The 25,874-nt window shown below is 35.2% G+C and overlaps 1 protein-coding gene across 7 annotated transcripts in view; it reads right to left on the reverse strand.

The window, feature by feature from the left end:
- The window catches only part of LOC108381871 (uncharacterized), a 283,017-nt gene that overhangs the window by 43,646 nt on the left and 213,497 nt on the right, over positions 1-25,874 (reverse strand). For all 7 annotated transcript variants that reach the window (XM_017638310.1, XM_017638302.1, XM_017638264.1 and 4 more), the window contains 2 exons: positions 11,166-11,272; positions 5,714-5,887 (listed from right to left, as the gene is read on the reverse strand). In XM_017638310.1, coding sequence (XP_017493799.1) covers positions 5,714-5,887; positions 11,166-11,272 — 281 coding nt within the window. The remainder of the gene's footprint in view (positions 1-5,713; positions 5,888-11,165; positions 11,273-25,874) is intronic.

Genomic DNA, 25,874 nt, shown 5'->3' on the forward strand with positions numbered 1-25,874 from the left:
CGATTAATGATTCAAATTAATCAATCGTAATCACATCCGATGATTAACGAGTAAAAAAATGTTATCATTAATCGTACAGATGATCACGATTAATTAATTTTAATCGTTAGTCGCGATTAACATTTTTTGAGGCTCTAAGATACTTTTTTGGGAATTTTCCGGAAGTCTTCAAAGTCTTTTGGGATCTGTAAGGATTTTTATGGATTTTATCGGGACCCTGCATTATATCCTGAGCCTTTTGCGGAATTTTGGTTTTCTTGTTTGCTGGATTTATCGAAACTCTTTGTGATTTTTCGAGGCTATTAGGGAATTTTCAACTTTTTTGGGATGCCTCGGATTGTTTTGGGTCTTTCCAAAGTTTAAACAGTTTTAAGATTTAAAACAGTTATTATACATTTTGGATCGACCGATACATGTGTGTGTATGTATGCGAATAATTGTGTATGAACGTCGCATCCATAATTCGTAAAGCATGTCAACACATTTCCTCTTACATTGATTTCAAAGAATTTCTGCTTCATTCGCGCAACCATTTTCAATCGAATCGTACATTTCGTATGTACATAAGTGCGATAGTAATCCGATTTCCAAACGCTCCTACTGTGCTACACAGCCACACATACATATTCACGTGTTCTATTTACTCGCATTTCTTTGTTGGATCGATTACGCTCGGTAAGTAGCGCGGTAAGTACAAGCGGCTTATTAAACAACCTTTGCCAGTACGTATTTTACAATTTATTGCGTTTCACAACACCAATACCCTCACTGCGGCAGCTTTATGTTGCTTACTTTTATGCTTCACAGAAGAGAGCTTCTTTTATACTTTTGATTTTTTTTTTGTTTGCTTGCAGCCAAATCAGGCAATTAGGACACCTCAATTACGAGGCCAATATATTTAAGTATGTATTTATATTAGGGTGGCCTAAAAATCTTTTCCTTCAGCCATCCTCCAGATCTGAAGAATATCAAAACTAAGGAGACACGTATTTTTAACCGACTTCCAAAAAAGGAGGAGGTTATCAGTTCGTCGGAATCTTTTTTTTTTTTATGTATGTTACCGCATAACTTTGGACCACGTCAACCGATTTCGATAATCCTTTTTGCAGAGGTGGTCCCATACTAATCTGGTTGAGATCCGATCAGTGGATCATGAGATATATATATATATATTTTTTTTATATGGGTGTTGAAGTCGGTTTTTTTTTGCTAAAAATTACTTGTTTTAATTTGAAATCGATTAATATTTACCCGTGTCGCCGGGGCTTTGAAGTTTCCCATGTATTTTACATGGGAAAAATAACTTTTTTCGTAAAATTGCTATATAAAAAAATAACACTATGGTGATTATTTAACTTAAAACTCTTACTAAGTGCGTTTTAATAACCGACAATCCTAACTGTTATATACCAAAATTTGTTATTTTATGTTTTCATAGCCAAATTACGCACGAACAGCTCAATGAATGTGCTTATTTTTTTCTTGGATTCTACTCGATTATTTCTGTAGGTATTGTTTTTCAAAACAGTGTTGCCAGATATTTGAAAATTTCAAAATATTTAAAGTTCGATAAAATATTTAAGTTTCATCATCAAAACAAAAAGCGTTTGAAGATATTTAAAAATATTTTTGAACGGGGTTGCCACGTTTCTAAAAAAATACAACAACGGGGGGTGGCAGCAGGAGAAATCAAAAAGTTGATTGTCCTATGTATTTTCGGCCACCCTAATGTCTAAATAATTTTTTTTTTTTTTTTTACACGAAAACATAAAGAAACGCTGGTATAAGGGAAAAAAGCAGATATAGCAAAATATAAAAATGGAAGAATGTATTATGAAATATAACAAGCTTGGCAAAGGGCAAACCACAATGCATTGAAAGCTTTGAAAAATTGGCAACAGAAGCGATATACATATTTTTTTTTTGATATACGGGTACAAAGCCAGTGAAAAACATGGAAAAAGAAATATAAAAAAGACACTGTCACAGAAATAAAATATTTGTGGTTTTATGAGTGCCAGCGAGCATCATCATTAGTCATAAGCGCTTCGCTATTGAGTGACAGCGGTGCCTGAGGTGCACCAGCAAGACCCGAGTGCTTGTTTAACCGACTAACTGCCACTTTGTAGCTGCGTACAGCTGTGAGAAAAGCTTTAAAAGGTGTTTGTCGGTAAGAAGTGGTAGCCGAGTGAAGGTGTGGTGCTTTGATGAGCGAAAAAGAGCAAAGAAGAACGAGTGCGAAATAATCCGAAATGAATATAAAATACGTATTTATAATGAATAACGTAAATTTATAGCACTCGCGCAGCTGTAACGGTGTTTGTGTGCTTTTCTGCAAGTGCGCCTGTGTGTGTGCTTGTGAAATGTGCCAAATGTTTTTTTTTTTCTTTAGCTGTCAAATTGGCATTGTCAGCATGCCAAATGCCAACAAATGCAAGTGTCAGCGCACAAAGCATTTACCACACACAACTCATTCCTTTAAAAGCATAGCTACAGCAACCCTCTCGTTTTTAACTGCTTACATAACTACAATTGCTCACTCACTATGCCAGCTGACGCTTTTGTGCTGGCTGCCCGTCCGTTTGTTCGTCCGTCCGTTTGCTTTTCTATCGCAATTGCAAAGCCGAAACGTGCCAAAATGACAAATTACCGAGTGTTAACTTTACGTTAATTTCGGTGTATATCTAAAATTTCACTATATGCACACACACTCGCACTCCTTTACTCTACACAGCGCTTAAGGTATTCTTACACGATATGTATTTGCATCTGTAAATGTGACTTTTTCAATACATATGTAATTGCGTATGTCTGTCAAATTCATGGTATTTATTTAACTATTTAAAAATACGTTCTTTGAAATCGAAATAAACTAAACTCAGATGATTCTATCTGTATGTCAGATGAAAATGGAAACATTTCTATTTCGTATGTACGTGCATCTGCTTTGTACAGAAACAAGTCTAATTTGCCATTACACGATATGTTGGCATTTCCATACGTAAAAAGTGGAACGTACACATGCAAATACATATCGTATATATATGTAAGAACACCTTTAGCATAGAAATGTCACTCATACGCCGTGTCACCGGCAACGCCGTCAGCTGCATTGCTACATTTGGTTCGTATCATACGCGCCATTAGCCAGCATTCATTGGTGTTAGGTGCGAGCTCAATGTGGCAGTGACAGTCTAAAGCCGCCTAAAAAGTAGGCTATGCCGCACAATGCAGTACATAGAAAGCCAACAGTCCCTGGCTGCAACAGTTCATTTGGTTTAGTGTTCTTTTAATTTCTATTTGTATTTTTTTTTTTTGTGTTGCAGTGATGATTTAGTGCTGCGGGATTTGCACGAAATACATGAATAAATTTTGATTTTTAGTGCTTTGAAAATAAAAAAGAAAATAAAAAAAAAAAAACACAAAAAGGCGTAGTTGACGAATGGCGACCCTTTTCCACTGGCTTTATTTATTTATTGCTTTCTTTTTTTTTTTTTTGTATGCACTTGCAAATTTTTGTCACTAAAGAAAAATATGGTCACAATTGTCAATTTCAGCCGAAATTTGGGGCCGCATTTTAAATTTTCTGAGGCCTAAAATTTAATGGCTAAATCATATTCTTGAGGATCAGTAGCCTATGTGAATTTGAATTTTTAAAAGAATTGAGTCCTTCGTAAAAAAGGGGCATTTGCTTTTATGAATTCCTCTGGCTATTAATGTCCTTAAAACACACTTTCAATTAGTGATCGAAAGGCGGTTTGGTACAATTTTACTTTTTTTAGCGCCTTTTCGATGTAAAGTTGCATTTTCACTAAAAATACAACTTAGCAAAATTACTTTTTAACCAACTGAACCATGGGGCCTAAAAATAAGTAAAAGTTAACTATACACTCTGAATAAAAATCAGCGGAATATATTTCTCTCAACACATGATTTGGCAACTATAACCAAATAACATAACTGGAACCAAATCATGTGTTGAGAAAAACATATTTACTTGACGTAAGTGTAAGAAAAATTTATAATTTACACTCTGAATAAAAATCAGCGGAATATATTTCTCTCAACACATGATTTGGCAACTATAACCAAATAACATAACTGGAACCAAATCATGTGTTGAGAAAAACATATTTACTTGACGTAAGTGTAAGAAAAATTAAAATAATTTTTATAAATTTTATCTAGTTATAGTTATGTGGTAAATATTTTTACGCTTCGTAGGCATCCAACTTGATTTAATTTTCTAAACGGGGCATACCTACATTTGTAATTTCCAAACAAAGTGTACATGACAGGTATTTTTTTTTACATATTTTAAAGATTGATAAATTTATTCTCTAAAATCGTTTAATAACGTGAAAATTTGTGTTGGAATATGAAATTGCTTTCAGGTTCTTCAAGAAATATTTTTTTTTTCTTATTTTTGCATTTTTGTAAAATATTTTCCAGTCGGTTTTTATTTAAAAGTAGCTAAAGGAATAAATAACTCAAGAAACTATTAGAAAAAAGTATTCTAACTGATAAGCATTGTACTGATTTTTAAGATAAAATGCATGCTTTTTAAACATTTGCATATCACTCTAAAACTCATTTATCAGATAAGGTAATGTTGAAGTTTTTTCCACCTTCTTTATGACATTAACGTGAGGGTTTTCTTGGGAGGCAGGCTTTTTGTTTAATCTCTCTTCGGCAAAAATTTCCTATATATGCCATTTGAAAAGCTTCGGAAAAATGAGCTAAAAATTCTTTTTCACCTAAAAGTGACATTCAGGAAATATTTCATATCTTATTTCACCAAAGTATAAAAACCAGGAAATCATTGAAACTCTTGAAGAAATAAATTGGCATTGGTAATTATCTTATTTTTAGTGTTTTTGCTTAAAAAACTGGGTGAATTGCCGAAAATATTTACCATGGTGCAAGATAAATTCGCTTAAAAACGCAAAATAATTTCTTTTATTAAGCTATTTCTAATTACAATCGACCAATAACTTCTTTCGCTAATTAACGACAATCGATTTAGGCAAGCAACACAACAAATGTTAATATCACGGCCAAATTAAAAAAAAGTGATACTCTGGAAAATTCAGATATGCAGATATTTTTGATTATCGAATAACCTGAGCGGGAACAAACATTTGTATATGGAGTTGGTAAAATATGTAAAAGAAATCCGTTCGCGAAAGAAACCGAAAGAGCTTACAAACAAAAAAAAAAAAACAACAACGGCTTTATGCTGGTGGCTTATTATTTGGATCGTATAATGCTTTTTGATTTTTCGGTTTTACCACCATAAAAAAAATTAAAAAGGGGGTACAAAAAAATAGCACTTTGTTGGGAAATTACCCATATCTATATGTATATATCGCACGTTTAATAATTAATTAAAAATTTTATTTTTGTGGGAAAACGCAATCAAAGTATGATCTATTCACACAGTTGATACACACCAAAAGCCAGATGGAAAGATACTTATCTTCCCCATTTTTTCTCATTACCAGGCTTATTATTTGTATGATGAAATCTCCAAAAATGTAAATTAAATTAAAACTCTATATTATTAAACGTGCGATGTGTACGTAGAACAAAAATTTCTGTAACTCTGTATATCAACCTTTTCTTACATAAATTGCCAATATCTAACTTTTTCTCGCTCTATTGGATTTTAACTTGGAATTTCATTTTTTCCTTTGTTTTTGCTTTCACTCACCTCTGTCCATCCACCGCAAATTGTTCATTCTGCAAGTACAATTTTATGTACGGCTGTCGCGTATGCAATTTATAACGACAATTTAATGCACGCGGATATAGGCCAGGATATGCGGGCGATTGCACGTAACACGTTTGTAATCTGCAATCGCGATACTCGCGTTCACAGTAAGAGCTGTAAAAAAAAAATAACGAGAGAACGAGAGAGGCAAAGTGAGTAAAAGGATTAGTTAAATAGTATATGACATAAAATATATGAGCCGATAGCCATAGCAGCTAGTGCTCAGCCCCTTCCCCTTTAGTCGTAAAATTAATTTTTAATTCTAAATAAATAATAATAATAATAATAATAATAATAAAATATATACATATATTATACACGCATATATTGTAATATGTAAAAAAAGTGATGCGTTAGAAATAAAAAGGGAAAAAATATAAAATTTTCTGTGTTAAACGAGACGCAAGTGGATTAAAGCGAGAATGCAATAACAAAAATGTCTAAAGTATTTAAAAGAAAAAATATAAATATATATAAAAGTGCAGTTATATACTAAATATATATGTATGTATGTACAAATTGCATTGAGTGAGTGGTGTCGCAAAATTCTTTAAAGGTTGGATATCCGGCGCATGGTGAGGAGACAAAGTATAAATTCCGGATAAAAAGATTAAGTTAAGTAGAAAAGCGTTGTTTACATTTAAGCTGTTGCACTTTTTTTATACCTTTCGCACTTTGAAGTGCTAGAAAAGCTCACTTTCACAGCACAAAACAAAAACAAGTTCGCTTAAAAGTATTTATAATGTATGTAGATACACTCAAGCGAATTTATAAAAAACGCAAACGCAAAAATCTAAGAAACACTTTTCTACTTAACTTAATCTTTTTATACGGAATTTATACTTTGCCGGCTCAGCGTGCGACTGATCGCATAAAAGAGAGTAAAAAGTTTTGAGAGTAAAAGGTAAAATTTTTAAACATTTTAATGCAGATCTTTTAAGCTTCTATTATCTACGATGATTAAAAAAAAAAATAAAAAGTAATTTGGTTTAAAAAATACTACATTTTCGGAGGTATCTTCAAATGGGTCCAGCTGACGTAGGTCTTTAATTATTATTACAATTTTTTTTTAATATTTTCGTGGAGGTCTTAGAATATAATAAGTTTTCTAATTCGGATGAAAAGTAGAGTAACTTTTTTATATGGACACTGAGCTTGGTTTTTTTCAATCAAGTTATGGTTTGATTTTTTCATGATTAATAAGCCGATTGTAAAAAATGTGATTCGAGTTGAACATTTGAGAGAAAATTCGTATGTACGGCTGCAGCTGAACGTGTCTAGGAGCTTGCTGTGGTTTGTTTGCTGCAGGCAGAATCCAGTACGAATACCGTCAGTGGCAACACATCATTTATATTATTTGTTTCTATTTTTTTGTGATTTTATTAATTACGAAAAAGCCTCTGTGAAGTGCAGAATCAAACTAAATGACGAAGAAAATTTATTCTTGCTGTTATTTACTAATCCCGTCAGAGGCAACGTGTTAAAATGATTACAAAAATTTTCGTTATGTATCTCTGAATTATGAAAAACCATCTGTGAAGTGCAGAACATAAGCGTGTTCAAACGAAAAAATCGCCAACCAAAAGTTGGGTTAATGTAAACAAAATTGTGGTTAATATTACCAAATCATTGTTTAAAATATCAACCAAGTCATTGTTAATATTAACCAAAAATCACGTTGAATCCTTTTCAAGTTTGAATTTGGTAATATTAATCAATTTTTGGTTGAATTTTTTCTCAGTGGAGAGTAAAGAACCGCAATATACTAAATATATCGAGCCCTAACCGCCAAAATAACGTAAGCGACATTTTTTTCAAAATTTTCTTTTTGATGCAGAAATATTCCTAGAGCTTCTAGATACATTTCTGCATCAAACATAAAATTTTGAAAAAAATGTCGCTTACGTTATTTTGGCGGTTAGGGCTCGATATGACGGTATGAGGATATAGGGTCAGCAGTTTTGTCCCATTAAAGATGGTAACCCTACCTTAAAGTATATCTGTAATGAAATTTTTATGCACAGATTTCGATTGATGACCTTATTTAAAATATTTAATGTTTTTTTTTTTGAAAAACTGCAATTCGACCAAGAAATTTTTAGACCAATTTTTTCGCGTAATACCGATATCTGCAATATTTTCTGAAATTTAGTTTGCTTAATTAGTTTTAAAATTTGCAAAAATACTGTTGTTGTAACTAACTTTTTTATAGACACATGCCAGAAATTTGATTCTCTATAAAAAAAAAACTATTAATGAAAATTTTTTCTTCAGCGAAATTCCCTTTGTTTTTGGCTACGTTTCTTTATACATTCCGGATAATCTCATTTCACAGCCAGAATAAACAGAATGTGTTTGAAATATACGTTAACATATCATCTACGTTCTAAAGAATAAGTAAACAAAAAAGATTATTCCAAACGTTCAGAATGAATAAAGAAATTCAGCCTTTATGTACATATTTATGAAAGCATATTTAGACTGCACGTCTTGCTCTGGCATGTGTCAATTACATTATGCAACTATTTAAATATGTACATATAAATATAAAATTTCTCATCAAATCAAAATATTTTTGAAATTCTTAACTTAATTAATATGAAATTTTTAGCAAACTATTCGTATGTTATTTCTTAGAAATGCCTTTCTTGGTTGACATTTCTTTGTACACATTTCCATGCTTGAATTTTCAATATTTAATATTCAATATTGTCCACATGAAAAAAATTAAAAAATAATAAATAACTAAGAATGAAAGTGTATGAATTTATCTGAAATGTCATTGTCAACTTGACGTATTGATAAAAAAAAACAAACGAATAGCATTTATTGAAATATGCTAGAATCAAAGGAAAGGCAAGAAAATGCATACAAATAAACACAATAAGCAAATGAATATGTGAATTTATGTAAGTTTGTAGGCACGTTTTAGATACTGGTTATTGATAAAGTATTTTGAGAACAAATGCTGTAGTATAAAATGTCTCCAAAAAAAAGCTAAAGGAAAACCAATTCTTAATCCAAATACTGCTTCGCCCTTAACACAAAGTTATTGAAGCAAATAAAAATAAATGACTAACTTTCTTGCTTTTTCTCTTTTTTATGATTGCCATTATTGTTTTTTGTAAGAAAAAATAAACTTCTTTCAAAAGTAGTGATTAGTTTGCGCATACAAGATTTATGCCTGCAGCAATAACAATGTAAACAAGTTAGTTAAATATCCTGTATTATTCTGCGAAACTATTATTTGTCTAAGCACCATCGCAGTTGCTGCGTGCCTTCAAACTGATTTCTGCTTTGCTCACTCAAAGCAATCGTGACTACATACGAAAAAAAAAGTTATTGATATTGCTGGCTGACAGTATTGACTAGGAAAATCGATATTAATATGAAGATAAATATAAATTGATAGAAAGTAAATTCATCGTTGCTTATCAACTCAACTGGTAATTGAATTTTATTTGAATTGCCGTGCAGGCAGATTGGAAGACAGAAGCTAATTTGGTGAAGCAAGCAGAGCAGTTAGGAAGTGGGTACGAATGCTATGTACGCTAAGCAAAGAGGAAGTAAGGTTAAAGTAGCAGTATGTACAGTTTGGTAGGTGGTTAGAGAATATGGAAGCCTAGCAGATTGAAAGCGAGCTACTCATTTCTAATACATCTGCCATAAATCAATTCGATCTGCGGAAGAAATGTCTGAATCTACTAGATCGATTGTGGTAGTATTCGACATATCTTTCATGGAACATATTTTGCGGTTCAGCGAAACCTAGATCCAAGGCGGTCTTGGCAAAACCCCTTTTCGCTAATGGATCAAGGTGTCATAAGACCCACTACGAGGATCAGTCAGGCTATAGGCAGCCTCATAAAACTTAGTCGCGAATATAGTTCTTCGTATGCGGTCTCTGGACCTATCTCGCCTCTCACCAAGCTACAGCGGCTCTATGTCCGAGCGGACGAAGTTTTTTTTTACTCCACTCCTAGTACTGAGGAGGAGGGAAACAAAACGAAGAGCGCTGTTAAAAAAATTCCAATAGCAGCAGCCTTCCCAGCACAACTAGTGCTACGGTATCGAGGAGCTGCTACCTCACCAACATTTTTACCATGATGCATGTTTCAAAGTGCTAGTTCCTTACACAAAAGTTCAATGAAGGAGGAGGCTCGAAGTAAATGCCTGTTGGAACGTTGCAGACAACTTGACACTCATCTTAAGCCACCGACCAAGTCCAACGTGCCGATCGTTGTCTTACCACCTCACCGGGAATGGCGACGCAGCATAACCCCGTAAAGGTGCAAGAGAATATTCTAACTATAAGAGAAGTCAATAGTTCTGGTTTTAGACATGGATCCAAGAGATCAATCTACGCATAGACACGTTCAAATTGAGAGTGATCAATACGAAGCCAACGGCACGAACAACAATACAAGTAGTCTTGCTTCTTGGAAACGATAGTTTGGTCATTAAAGCATGGAGCGATGAAAAGGTTAACTATGGCTTTGGGAAGATAAATGTTACGTACGCCATTTTTTACAGTAGTTAATCTATTTTAAGTCATTTTTTGAAATATTTGTACTTTGAATTTTATCAGCAACTTTGGGCGATTAAAGCCTATGCATCCAGTTCTTGGGTCGTCTTAAAGGAACATCAAAATGAGTCCCTAGAACACAGTTCCGAATTATCAGGGAATTGCAGGCTTGAACCGAATTTGATTTTTTTTTTGTGGAAGTAAACTCCTCAATGAGACACAGCTCAGTATTGCTGAGAATACTTTCGCAGAAGAATAAGTACAACAAGTATAAGCATTTCGCAATGCAAATATTTAATATCCTTGTCTTCTTCTTTGCACACTTAACCACCAACAACAACTGAAGCATCGCTACCATCGAGCTTCGCTGCGCATCGTCGCGCTAAACAAAATATGATTAAGGCAGCGGAAAGCACTTAAGTTACGCATAATAATAATAAAATTAAATTATTGCCTCGCAGCAGCAGTAGCAGCAACAGCAATGTCAGCTGGATCCAGCCCAGGCAGTATAGGACAATTGAGGTTAAAATGTATTGAAGGATGTTGGAAAAGGTTACAGAAAGTAGGCTACAGGCAGGCAGGCAGGCGAGCATCTTCAGAAACAAAATTGCCACGAGCAAGTCAGTAGATATTTTTTGTGTCGCCGCTACGTCGCAACAATGAAGCATTGCTCTTCTCCACAAGCTACGTAAATATGCAAGCAATTCTACGGCACCGGGGCGTATACGTAACATGGAAAGCTGATGCAGGTGCTTGTTTGTTTATTATTTTCATTTTTGTTTGTTTTTGCATATTTGTTATAAAAAATAAAAATTTCAATGTGTTTTTTTTTTGTCTATATGTGCGTGCGTGTTTATCTACACTTACCCTTGCACTACTTCACCGCGTCGATTGGGATACAATTCCGGATGTTGGCCATAACGTAAATAAACTTCCGTTTGCTGTTCAGCACGCGAATCAAATGTGAAATATGTCTGTAAAGAGAAAAAGTACGAGAGTTGAGTAGGTGGGAGTTAGTGATACCTACAAATATTAGAATATGTTTGTATGTAAATATAAGCAAATCATGTTATAAAAAGATGCAATTTGTTTGAATGTGATTAGAGAAAAACTTTTTATGCGCAAATTATTTTTTCTTTATACACATGTTTATGTATAATAATAATGCTGCAAACATTTCCGTCACTTACCACTACAGACATTTGCACTTATTCAATTCGAAGGTTCATTTCCAATTACAGCCATTTATTGTATGAGTTTAAATGTAATGTGATCACTTCAAGTATCTAGTCTTCCCCCTGCTTTAAAAAAAAGTGGGTTTTCAATTTAATTTATTTTTTTTTTTTTGTTTTACCTGAACACAGTTTACCCTCAATTTTTTAAAGAGTTTTTAAAATATAGTTTTGCTTTTCTTGCGTCGAGGAATCGATTTCTGTGTTCAAAAGAAGCGTAAAACAAATCAATTTTTTTTATTTAAGTTCGTTACAACTGTTTTAAGGAAAAAAATTTACTTTTTAAGGTCGTTTTAAGGTTAAAGTAAATTTTTATTTAATGCGAATTTTTTGGAATGCGTACAATGAGCAGCTGGTTTCAATGAGCTTCAATGCGAATAGCTTCTGGAAATGAAATGTGAGCGGAATGTGATCCGCAAACTTCAGTTAATTATATTTGATTTCAGAAATTTCACAATAATTATTTAATTACTGTTTCCGGGAAACACACCCAGCATTCAGCAACGAAAACGCTTCCCCTTCTGCCCTTCTCGATATCGCTTCTATTTCTTGGTAAATCACAATGCACTTAAATATTGCAGAATTCGTGCTAGTTAGTAGTAAATTACCAGAGTGGCAAGTGACTCTAATACATATAGATGTAGAAATATCCATGGGTATAAATACATATATTGCTATATGTAAGTAACCGCTAAGAAAGTCTGACAAACAAAGAGTTGACGATTCATTATTTAAAAAAAAAAATCTAAACATAAAAAATTACAGAATTTTGAAACTTCAAAAATCGTGAAAGCTACAACTTATATGAATTTGTGTCTCCATTTTTTTGTACAATACCTAACTGTAGCGCTAACTGATCTCAAAAGGTCCTCAAAGTTTCAAGAAGGTGTATTTTAGAAGATAAAAATTTTTGAAGTTTAAAAAAAAGTTTTGCAAACTTAAAGAAATTTGAAGTTAAATAAAAAAAAATTTACAGTACTTTAGAGTTAGCAAAAAATTTTTTTGAAGTTTAAAAATGTATATTAAAAAAAAATTGAAAATTATAGGACCTTTAAGGAGCAGTTGGAGGCATTGTACTTAAAAAAAAAAACCAACAATTTTCGCATATCTCAAAATTTTTTATCTCTCGCTTTTTAAATATATTTCTTCTTTATACCACTAATATTAGCTTTAAAATAAGACCAAAACCATTTTGGTAACTATAATAGCTTTGAGATTCACAAAAATAAATTTGCACACTCCCGAAATTTGTGAAATTTAGAATTTTGCGTACATTAAAAAGAAAAATAAATAAATGTTTTCTTTGACAGGACGTTGTCATATGATACTACAAAAGTTGTGACTAAAATGAAACCAAATAAAAAATGGTCGATTTGACATGGATTGCCCCATACGTGACTGCATTTGTTTGGGAAGAAATTTATGTGTTTGCTGATAAATACCCAGTAATGAAAAGCCAAACTATTCAATACAAAAGCGAGAAGTTTAACTACTATAAGCTGTTATAGAAACTGATACTAGTCAGAACGGCAAATGTTTTTTTTTTAATTTTGTTGTTAGGTTTGAAATTCTTGTCACGAATCGCCATGATCTATGAAATTCTGTGACAACTTAAATTAATTTCATTCCACCTTGCTTGGCAATGTAGCAAAAGATAGCAGACAAAATAAGTATTTAGTTGAACAAAAACACAAACACCTAGCTCAGAACTACTAGATTTAACGACAGGGTTTGCAAAATACATACACACATTACTCTTACTCTCTACTTACGGCTATGAATAAAGCACGCAATGAATGACGGAGCTGAATGATGTCATACTTGAAAATAATGCAAGTGTGGTGGTGAGTTTGTTTTGTTGATGTTGTTTATACAAACGCATGGATGCCATTCATGAGTATGTACATTAGTGTGTATGTGTCGCTTCTTGGATTTTAGTGCTGTATTTTGTATAAAATTGTGCTTATGATAATTTTTTGCTTGATTTTAGAACTTAAGGTCACTTGCAATAAATAATAAACTCAAAAGTCTAATTGTATTAGTTTTTTGTTAAAAAGTCAATCTTTAACCGTTTAAAGGTGAGGCATCCTAGTATACACATAAGTATGCTTGTATAAGCATTTGCTCTATTCAATGATTTTTTACATGCCTCTATACACCATTTCCTCCACAATCCCCACAAAAGGAAGTATTGTCAGTCATATTAGTAATTATCCAGCTTTTCACGCTGCATTTTATTACTTCCACGCTTCCTTTTTTGTTAAAAAATAAAAGAGGGAGGTGTAGGTAGTGCAGCAAGAAAATATTGAAAAGGGCATAACCTCATATACGAGTATAAGATATACATAGCATAGCCATACAGGCAAATGTTTGGAAATGTTACGGCATATTTTACGTATCCCCTTGTTCGGAAATGCACCAGTACCAGTAAGGTATACAAATGGTACGATCTTAGCGTTGTTTTCAGAGCAAACAGGTGGGTTATTTTCGTCTTCGTGACATCCAAGTCAAGTTGCTATCGTTCCTTAAGAATTGTCTGGCTACCAGGAAACTACGACATTGAGAGAAACTGCAAAGCTGTTCTTATCGAGCATTAGTTGCAATGTTATACATGCAGTCAGATTGAATATACCTTGGCATGACTTTTGAAGAAGCTGTCCCCATTAGTAGGACATGGAGCTCATCCAACGCCGGCTTTGCTAATAACCGGCATTTTGATATTCTCTCTATCCATAGGTTCGATTCACTTCTGAGCAAGATATAACTAAGAAACAGCTTTATATAAGAGCTCGGCTAAGTACCTTGCATAAGTGAAGCGCCAAAATATTATTTTTACTATAGGAAAATGAAATATGTCCACTGTGGCGTCACAAAGAGCCAGTACCCCAAGTAAATGAGAAAGGTGTTTAGAAAATAGTGTCGAACAGTTCGTTGGAAATCTTTCAGGACTCAAGCGAATTCGGAAGGAGTGATGCAAACTCAAGCATACAAGTCGCAGGCTTGCGTGCTAGCTGAAATAGTGGCTAAGAAATGGTTGAATGCGCTGCGGTCCCAACACGGGAAGCAACGGACATCACGGTTACCAACGTGTCAGCCGTTTTGTGCCACTGTGTATTGGCGCGCAGTATTGGACAATGTCTTCGGGTCGCAACGTTTTTTGTTACAAAATTCACGAGCGCCTGGCGGCGCACAGTGGGATATCGGTGGAAATAACTCCGTTTTTTTTAAATCAATTCTAATACTTGGATGGTTAGCCATTTAAAGCAAAATTTGAAGAAGAAAAATTCACTGTAATCTTTTACGAAATCAGAAGAATTTTTTTTTTCAATTAAAATTTGTTGAGATTTTTGTTGAACTCAGCGATGTATATTTCTATTAACTTTTGCTTTGATATACTTTTGTTGTAGGTTCGTATAAAAGTACTTGCTTGCCAAAATAGAGAAAAATCAATGCAATCGAACAAATCTTTGAATAAATGTAAGCAAACAATTAACATTGTTCCACCGATCTTCCTCAGCTTCTAGCTATAGGAAAATTAAAGATCGCATTCCTTTCTTTCGTTTTTTGAAAAAAATTGCTCATATTTGCGACTTTTAATTTAACCACCAACTTTTTAAGGCGTTTTGGAGGTTAAGTTTGCATGGGAGATGTGTGCTGAAATAAACTGATTATCCCTATTTTTGGAGCGTTGGGTTATAATATTATTACTAACATATGGGCAAAATTTTAGAATGATATGTTCAGCGGTCCGCTTTTTGTGGCTTTTTTAAGACGTTTTTGAGGTTATGTTTATATGGGAGATATGCTTTGAAATAAACAAATTACGCAGCTTTTTTGAGGGTTCAGACAGTACGTTAATGAAAACATTTGGACAAAATTTCGGAGTCAGAAATTCATTTTTGAGCTTTTTATGGCATTTTAAGGCGTTTTTGAGGTTAGGTACATAAGGGAGGAGTTTTCGAAACACACTGATTTCGTCCAATTTTTTATTTTGTATTTTTTTGATTTATGACCATAAATATTGCATACGGATAATTGAGATTCTACGCCGACTCTTTCTAATTTTTTCTAAAAGATGTATGGAGCTGTACCACTGTGCGGCGCTTGAGTACTACAGCTGATGTTGCCGCGTCACTGTACTCACGCCGCTACAAACTTTGCGTTGAGTTTATTGTTATATTTTGTTCCGGTTGTTGGCGGGTAGCTATGGTTTACTGTTGTTTTTGTTATTGCCTCGCGCCTTTTGCACCTTAATAGAGTCATAAATATTTATGAAAACTTATTTTCACATTTTCATCTCTACATCGTTCAAGCGCAACGCGCAAATGCGCTATTTATCTATAGAGATATATTTATGTGTTTGTATGTACATAATATATATAATGTGATGCCCTTAGCAGGATGCTGTGCATATGAAACTTCAAGCACACGAGCAAGTGGATGTAATAGAAGTTCGAAGAGGGAACAAGTGTGCTGGCATCTACCAGGATAGTAGTGAAAATTTGCGCGCTTAGACTATAAAAAACATGATGCCACATTAACGGAGATAAATACATATGTATATACATTTAATGTATGTTTGCTCTATGGATATGTGCAAGCATATGTACATACATATACATATGTATGTATATGTACCAATATAAATTAAGGGAAATAATTTGTTAGCAATTAAGCATATTGCGAAATTTTTTTTACTCAGTTTTACAAATATCTACATACTTCTTTCGGTGAAAAATATTGCCCAGCGCGTACACGGCCGTTTTCTAAATTTAATATGCAAGTTAAAATTTGAGGTGAGATATTACTGCCCTTAGCAAGAGCTCCCATTGTCAATTAAATTTTTATGGAGGGTTGCCAACTGTTTAAGAAATCAAATTCAACGTGTATAAATCATAATATGGGCGTCAGACGAAAGAATTTTAAGAAGATTGTAATTGGAAAATATTTTGAGTAGGCTTGCCAACTGCTTGAAAATTCTAATTTAATTAAACTATGCACAAGTACATATGAAATTACAAATCATGAGTATTAAACGAAAGAGTGCAAAAAACAATTATTTTGCACGTTTAGAATATTTTTGCGGTGTTTCAAGAGGGTTGCCAACGTTTTCAAATTTAAATTCAAAAGATTGGTAAATGGGCTAGAAAAGGTTTCGCTTCTTAGCTGTACTGAGGAGTGTTGCCACATGTTTAAAAACATCAAACAACATTTATTGAGGAACGATTTTCCGTGAGCCTTTGTCAAATTTGGTTTTGACGGAAAATCGTTCCACAATACGTCATACGACTATCCTGTTGGTTAAAAAATAAAAAAATTAAAATAAATAAACGATTTAAATTTGTAAAACAATTTCAGATGAAAGAGATCTAAAACAAGTAAGAAAGTCTAAGTTCGGGCGGAGCCGAACATTAAATACCCGGCGCAAGTATTAAATATATGTTTTCCACCTTTCNCGTAAAAAATGATTCCTGGCAGTGAGATTCGAACCCATGACTTCCCGGCTTGAACTAATTGAAGTACTCATCGTCGTTTAAAGTACAAAACCGCGCATCGTCATTCTGCAAAACCGCGTAACTGACTTTTGCTGCCAAAAATTGGATTTACTCATACAAGCTCTTGGCTCAATCATTATCCATTCGTCCTGAAATATACTAGCCAGAAATGCGATTACTTTATAAAAAAGATAACCATTTTGAAATAAGAGTGTTTTTACTCCCTAGAAAATAATTTATCACCTCACATACGCGGTTTTGTACTTCAAACGACGTCATATTTCTTTATATTGCCGAGTAAATTTCTTTCTCTTCATATGGATAACTCTGTTCTCTCTGATCTTAACAAAAAGCTGTTTCAAAGATGTCTGTGATTGACACAACTTAAAAATCTATTCTAAACTTAAAATTTTATTTTAACAAGAATGAGTTGAACAGCGTAAACTCCTTTTAGCCCTGATCAATAACATTTAATACGGCTTTTTCATGGCACCCCAATTACGTAGTTCGCTCTCTCATTCGCACTCCAATTACCCTTCGAATTACGTAATTCGACATACTAAATTTTGAGAGCGTTTCCCGGAAATTTCGCCACTTATTCTTAGTACTGCAAACGATTAATTCTTGTATATATACAAAATTACCTATTTACTTTCAATTTTAAAAGGTTTCGGTGGGCATTTGAAATTTTGTATGTAAGTAACATGTAAAAAAATTTGTTTTCATTAAAAATGTGATATTTTTTGAACCGTTAAATAAAGTTATAAAAAAGGGATAAACGTTTTTTCTAGGGCATTGAATTCTCTAAAAAATTACCCTGAAGTTAGTTGTCTTAGAGAGGATTAAGAGTATTAAATATGTTAATGATATTGCTGAACGAAATATAGCGTTGAAACAAAATTCTAATCGAACTTTGACAAAAGACGAAGAAAAAAAGCCATTTTTTTGGAAGTAATACAATTAAAATTAACTAATTTAAAAAGAAATAGTCAAAACTTGTTAATATGTGGGGGTCTTATAATTATGTAACGCAGTGCACTATTAACTTGTTTGGCTTGTGTTTAGAGAAACTTTGAATTGTTAATTTATTTGTTATTTGTGTGTTAAAATAATCACAATTTTTTTTTTGTGTTTTCAATGTGGAGAATTTGTCCTCCTGGAATGTTAAAAAATTCTGGTCACCTTAATAATTTGTAAATAATACTCCTCGTATATCACTGTTCTCGAAAGTCTTATCGTTCCTGTTTATGCATAGTCAAGTTGCTGCAAACAGTGCGCCACAGCTATGTATGAATTCGACGCCGGCGTTTTGTCGGGTGTTAAAGGTACGTAAAATTATTATTTTTTTGATAATAAATAATGTGCCTTTACATACCTACATGCATACATATGTATCTATACTCGTACATATCGTCGTTTAAAAGACAAAACCGCGTATCAACAAAATGCAAAACCTCGTATGTGAGCTCGCCAAAATTTTATAAGAGAGAGTAAAATGTGTCTTATTTTAAAACGGTTCTCTCTTTTTCCCCTAATTATCAGTTCTTCTTATATCTAAGTATCGATATGTTAATATGAATGGATAAGGACTTCATACCAGAAGCTTTCGGTTAGCAAAGATCTATTTTGTCACAAATGCCAGTTGCGCCGTTTTACTTTAAACGACGATATAAGTAGGTATATGTGCTTACTTATGTCGCTTTAGTCAGTCACACGACGCTCGCCATTCCTGTACTGCCTCATCATGGATCACTCAACCTAGATGCCTGCAGGCTATTAAGATTATACTTTAGCTACCAATCTTCGACGGCGTTGCTGTCGACTCCTCCTTCATTTCGCCTATTTTAGAATTTATAAACATTTGTATGCAAGTACATATGTATGTATGTAGATATGTATGTACATACGGTTATGTATATAAGTTTGTTTGCACCTCTTTTAAGCGCATATGTTTATGTGTTTGGGTGTATACTTTTCTTCTTTTTACTTGCCCGTCTTGTGCTGCAAAGCATTGTTTAGTGTGAATATAAAAGGATCACTCCACACACACAACCTGTGAATATGTGTGTGTGTGTGCGCTGGTGTTATAATATTTTTTACTTCCATGTTGATGCTTGATGTTATTCATACTTGTTGTTGTTGCTGTTGTTTATATGCTGTGCTAAGTTGTGTTATATGGCCGTATATTTTTTTGTTGCCTTCATATCTATAGCAGTTTTGTAGTGTGCATTGTTGTTCTTGTTGTACGCTGTCTTGTTATGCTTTCGAGCAATTTTTTAATGTATTTTTCAACAGAAGCTCATGGGCAGACACATACCTACATATGCATATGATACCTAGGCATGTACATACATACATACATATGTTTATGTACTAATTTTTTTCCTTTTCTGTTTTTGATATTTTTCACCATTTTAAGCGAATTGCTTACAAAGCAGACAGGCAGACAGTCAAAAGCGGCGGCGTCACCTTCTAGAGTGTGAGGTAGACCAAGAAGAAAAGCCGGAAGGAAGCTGCAGGCGTTAAGTCATTGAACTTGCCAGGTGAGTGTGAAAATCCGGCGTCGGTCTATTGTTGTGAGTCCTTCACCCCCAACTGCAGTTATGAGTGCTTTCAAGCATGTAGTAAATGTGTGTGTGTGTGCTCTGATGCGATGTTGCTATAAAACTTACATTTAAATATCTGCGTGTTTGGGAATTTTAAAGCTTAATATTTGAAGCTTAAAATGCTGCAAAGACTTTTTTGCTTTTATCTGAGTAGGCTGGTCTTTTGTGACGGCTTTAACACCTGATAATTCTGACTCTGATAGCTTCTACCTACTTTTTCAAGCGTTCGGAAGCACCTACATTCTCCCCGACTATCGGTGCAAGTAAATGTCTCAACTGCTGTGGTGTAGCTAAGCAACAGCCGCCGATTAGTTTGCTCTCTTATTCTTACTTAAAAAAATAGCTGAATTTTTCTCTGTTGAGACAATGGCGCTCGGGTATGGAGCTTACCTCTCCGAACTTTCTCACTTCTTCACTGCAAGGAGCCCAACCCTCTCCTCTACGAAATCCTCGGAAAACTGGGGATCTTGCCGTTGGCAAACCAATTCCGACGGTGAATAACCCAAAAATACTTGAAGTTACCTTCTGCTCTCCTTCTCAACATACAAGAAAATTAGCCGGCAACCGGCCTGTGTGGTCGCCGGGTACTAACAGAATGTACTTGTCAAAACACGGCACTGCGGACAGCCACTGGATGAAAAGGCTCAAATTCTCCCTATCAAGAAGCACAATACAATGCTTTTCAGGCAATTCCGAATAGGGTGTCACAACCATAGGAGCTAACGGACCTCTGGACCAGACAGCGTACAGACAGGCCATAAAGGGCATTCACAGGGAGTCGGTCTCGACTTACGCCGACTCTCGACCTATGAATTCCGTTTGCCATCTGACGTGAAAGAAGCAGAACTTCGTCTGCCTCGGGAGACTCCAACTTACCACCACCATAGCCCAACTTCGCTCTAGCTATTGCAGATTGCTATACCTATATACCTGATTAGATACAGATGTGCCCAACGAGTGCCCGTCATGCGAAGATATACCCCACGACTCGAGACATCTCTTTGCATGCCCCCTAAACCCCACTCACCTAACACCGCTGTTGCTATGGACGATCCCAATTGCAGATGTAGGGAAGTCAAAGGCTACTATATTAAATATTGGAACTGGCGGCAGCAGGAGCCAGCTAAAGGCCGTCCAGAATGAAAACAGCGAGTTGGAAGGAGCTTCGTCCTACGAAATAAGTGGAGGATATTTATCGTACCTGAAGTGCAGCCTCACAACTCCACCTGATCTATGTAGTAGGGCTGGAAAAATTATCTTTTTAAATTCAACCTAACTAGAGGGAAAAAATTTACCAAATGTATTTAAAAATTATTTTACTTTTGACAGTACGAATCTACGAAAATAGTGCCTGATTTAGGGATCCACATTCAACTAATATGGTTACGCAAAAGTATTAAGTATAAAAGTTACCTTAAGAGAATTATTTGCGTGTCTAAATTTCTAGCTTAGTGCAAGCTGATCCAGCTACCCACCACTCAGTCTAGTCCTCATCACTTCAGAGCTATTTTTACGTCCCCACCCCCAATGGGAAAATCAGAAACGGTGTCTCTGTATGTCGCCAAAGCTGTTGGCCGAGGTGCCGAAGATGCCATAAGCTGCTTAGGATGCTGCTGACATTCGTAGATGGCGTACGATATATTCTGACTTTACAAAAAATCACTCAGCTCGACGAAAAATACATGATCATCTCTTATCGGCATCGAATAATATTCTCCTTCCCACCAAGATCCATTAATGTTACGAAGAGTGCTGATGCTTTGCGCCACTGCCCGATGCCTTAAGCGAAACATTTTAAGAGTCGGTATAAGTGTGCTTATATAGTTGTTCGTGAGAAAAGCGTTCGTGAGAAAAGCGTATTCACATATGGCGTACCAAAAGCCTCCTTACAAATTCCAAAGCATCCCTTTTCCACCGTCCCTCAAAATTTGATAGTTGAGCTGTTAAACTTGCAAAGTCATATTCCTATTAATTTCCATGCAAAACCTGCCTGAACTGAATCAACACCGTTAGCCATTCATATATTAACAAATTGGTCGTCCTATCCATCAGAGCCAGGAGCATGCTAGTAAGGATATTGCAGCATAAAAGCGAAGAAGAGTAGAAATTGAAAAGTGTGAAGAGCATCGGCAGCATCCGTAATCGACTCCATAGCCCATCAGTGACAAGTAATGCCTGCTACAGATTGGTCTTTACATAAGCCAAATGCACCTCTCCGGCTGGTCTGTTTGTTGTATAACACTGATGGCCACATCCGCGAAAGGTGGCGGCTACTCGGGATGCGGCATGTCAAAGTCTTAATGCAAGCGATTATTTTCACCAATCAACTTAATGTATGTGCAAGTGAGGTAAAAAATGAAAGCCAGGGAGTCGCCATCAGCATAAATAGTGCAGCAAAGTGTGGAGAAGGATAAAAGGCGGTCATACAAGTGAAGATTACCCGCTTCTTGTTGGCTTTGCATTGCACTGTTTTCCCGCATGTATATGCAGAGCAAAAATAAATATGATGGCAGTGTATTAACGGTGGCGCTATCATTGTGTCCAGTGCTGCCATTTCTTCAACCGTTACTTTATTTTAATTGCCCTAGCTGAAGATATACATATATATGGCAAGGTGTATGCATACTTGCATGGGCAAATTGAGTGCAGTGCTGTGAATATCGGAAGCCTCTGCAGCAAAAATTAATGACCATATAACCGTTTTATGCAGGTAAGGAGGCTTCGTTGATCCACTTACATACCGATTTACATGCATAAGGAAAATTAATGAATCCGTGGCACAATGGCTGGAGGAGAGCCTTGGTGAAAAGAACCTGGGCGGTTTTGGAGGTCGCCGAGGAAAAAAATGTTTTTTCGAATTTTTTTTGAATGCCACAGCAGATCAAAGTTTCCGAAATCTTAACGAGATATTTAATAGCATCGGCACGGCGTTGCGAGTTCTTTACGAATCTTCGAAGAAAATCATATGAACTTGTTGACATGAATTTCTAAAGATTTTTGTACGGTTTCTTTAAAAAAATTTTGAAAAAATACTTCACATGGCAGCATAATGCTCATTTTTTTACCGATTTTCTTCTGAGCAAAAGAGCTTCAAAAAACGATAGGAGAGTTATAATTTATGCACGCATAAGGATGTAACTGCTTTCGATCAAACAATCTTAGTTATCGTCAGCTATTGTCCCCACATCAGCCAGTAATAGCCGCCAATAATAACGAAGGCAGAGCGCAATAGTCATCTCCGTCATCTCCGCTTAGGCGTTAATGACATGTGTCACAGGCGTTTCAATATTTAATAAGTTGACTGCGTAAATGACATTTTGCACTTAACGATACGATGGTGGCGTTGACGTTAACGATGGTAATGATGATTGTGCGATTAAAGCAGAGCAGCACTGAGTTTTATTCGCGGGCGTGATTTTACAGATGTCGGTAGATGTTGGTAGGCGAGTGAAAGCCAAAGATTCACGAGAAATTTACCGTTGATTAATGATGGTTATAATGAAAAACGAACTTTGCTGTAGCACTATGGGGTGTCTCTATATTTACTTAAGTACAAAAAGTAAATCGACACATTGGCGATATAATTTGACGTAACGCGAACTTCGGAAATAGATTAGTGGATTTAATAAGTCCTCTACAGAAACGAAATTTGAGTAGTAAATCATTTGGCTAGTTATACTCGTAAAAAGTCTTTCGTAAGACAAATGAAAGACAAATGGCAAGATAGTTCGAAAGACTTTTATTACTCTAGCACAAAAGCCTTAGAAAAAAAGCTCTCATTCCCCAATCGTGGTGAAAAACTGTTGTGTGTGAAAGCACTCGCGTCACTCCAACAGTCGCAATGGCCTATTGGGCAAAGCACAGGCGTACCAATCGAGAGATCCGAGTTCGAGTCCTGGTGCAGCGTATTCTTTTTTTCTTTTTTAAATCTACATTTTTTTCTTTTTTAATTTAATTTTTCAGAATTTGTGTTTTTAAAACGAATGCACAAACATATATATTTTTTAATTAATTTAAATTTTCAGAAACCTATTTTATGTATTTTTTAATTTTTAGATGTTATTCATTATTAAAAGACATATTTTTATAACGATTAAATTTTAATGTACCTTATTTTTTTTTTCCTTTTTAAAATTAAAGATTAAAAATATTTTTATAATTTTTTTTGTTATTTTTGGAAACATTTTCCATATATTTTTTCTTATTTTATTTACTTGATTTCTCTTTTTTTAATATGCTTTTATTTATAAGAACTATTTTCTTCCTTTTTGATTTAATTTTTTAATTTTTCTGATTTATTTTTTAGATTTTAATATTTTATAAATTTTTGCTATATTTTCGTTTTATTTATTTTTAAAAGTAAAATGTTTAAACTTTTTTAAATTAAATTTAATTTTTTAAAATCCCAATGCTAAAAAGCGCACAGCATATCTCTAAGACCTCCTCGTTAGCAGATCTCTCAATACGTCTTTCGAAAGACAGTAATGAACTTTCGAGATAGTTGCCAGAATTGCCCTGTTAGTGTTGACTTTTCCGGCAAGTTACTTGCAGTTAAGCCAATCAGATAAAGTTTATAATTTAGTCTAGTGCCGCTATTTCTACACAACTTATCGTTTTTTTGCTTAGGGTCTATTTTTGCAATACCGCCCATCAATTTTAATTACCATACAAAATTATTCGCCTTATGATGGCTGTTGAGATCCAATTTGTAATGTAACAACTGGTTCTCGTCGCTCATAGTTTTTGCAGCTCCTGCAGCATCTTCAAAAAGATGCCTCGAGAAGTACTGGGAATTTTTTGGACTTCGATGATATTGAAAAATCCCTCTACTCGTATAAAGAATATTAACCACAAAGCCTTTCACAAGTGTATTGAAAGAATTTCCCAAAACCTATTTTACTTCACATTTTATTTTTAGCCTACAGCACTTTTTAATTATTTTCCATCCTCATCGTCTCAGCAACATCAATTTGTACGTCATCATCACACTTTCTCCGTCACAGTTGATGTAGTCAATCCCTGCACAAGCTCACCTTGATCCGCGGAGTGCACTCGTCAACATTTAATTTAAATCAGCATAACATCCAAGCGTTACTTCCATCCAGCGATGCTATCGCGCTTTATCGCAAGCAACGTGAACGTTAAAAACCAGGCCATAAGCGTCAATTCTACTCACCCACTTCACGCCAATAGTTAACCCTTCGTGTTCGCAATTTCATCAGTCTGCATCTTTCACCTGCTGCGGCAAGCAGGTAAGCATGTGCAACGGTCGGTTTATGTCATCATCATCGCTATTTACCGTTTTGCCGCATGGCATTACGTTGTTAATTTCCCGTCGAATGTGATCGAATAAATTAAGAATCAGCAGCCAGCAACCGACAAGTCACTTGCCAACAAGCAAGCAGCAGAAAGCAGTGAGCAATCCACCAAAAAGTCAGCCGACTGTTTCCAGCATAGCTTGCGCTGTTGTTGTTAACTTGCTGTTATGTTGCATAACAACCCCAGCCAACCCAGCCAGTCAGCCAGTGTGGCATCCAGCGCAGCTTCATCAGTTGATGTGAAGTGCGCTCGCGCTCAGCGGATTACTGTTAGTCAACGTGTGCACTGCTTTATTGCACTTATTTGCGGATATCATTTCGAGTTATTGATTTTCGAATATTCAGCTGCACACATAAACTACCAAACACACACACACCCACACACACACACCGGAGTGCACTCGACCAGCCAACCACACATAAACACTTCGCTGCATTCATGCAATTGCGGTTGCTGGCACACGTTGCTTGTTGCCGCAGCTTGCACGCTCGCTGTCCGTCTGTCCGTCTGTCTGCTTGTCTACCTTGCTGGCTGGTTGACTCTGCCGACAATGATGCAACTTTGTTTCAATATGTGATTATATGTTTAAGTACACACTTATATATGCATTAATGAATTTATACTTATTCAATGATGAAGAGTGGCGCAGAGGTGCGGGTGTGATTGCGTTTGTGCGGGCATGGCCGCTCATTGTGGTCGTCGTATGATACATAATTTCATTATTTTCACTTTTTGCAACCGCCAACCACGAAACGGCCGCCAGTCTATGACGGCTAGTCGGCCAGACTTTCTGTCAGGCAGCAAATACCACAGGCAGCGCTGCAACAAGCCGTGGCATTAATGAGAGCCCGCCCGCTTGCCGCTCCCCTTTGCTCATTATCTTTTTAACTGCTCACTTTTCATTGAAATATTCATGTTTTGAAT

This window comes from Rhagoletis zephyria, unplaced genomic scaffold (genome assembly GCF_001687245.7).
Source record: "Rhagoletis zephyria isolate East Lansing unplaced genomic scaffold, Rhagoletis_zephyria_1.1 Rzeph_scaffold_00142, whole genome shotgun sequence".
In the NCBI taxonomy this organism is placed as follows: domain Eukaryota; kingdom Metazoa; phylum Arthropoda; class Insecta; order Diptera; family Tephritidae; genus Rhagoletis; species Rhagoletis zephyria.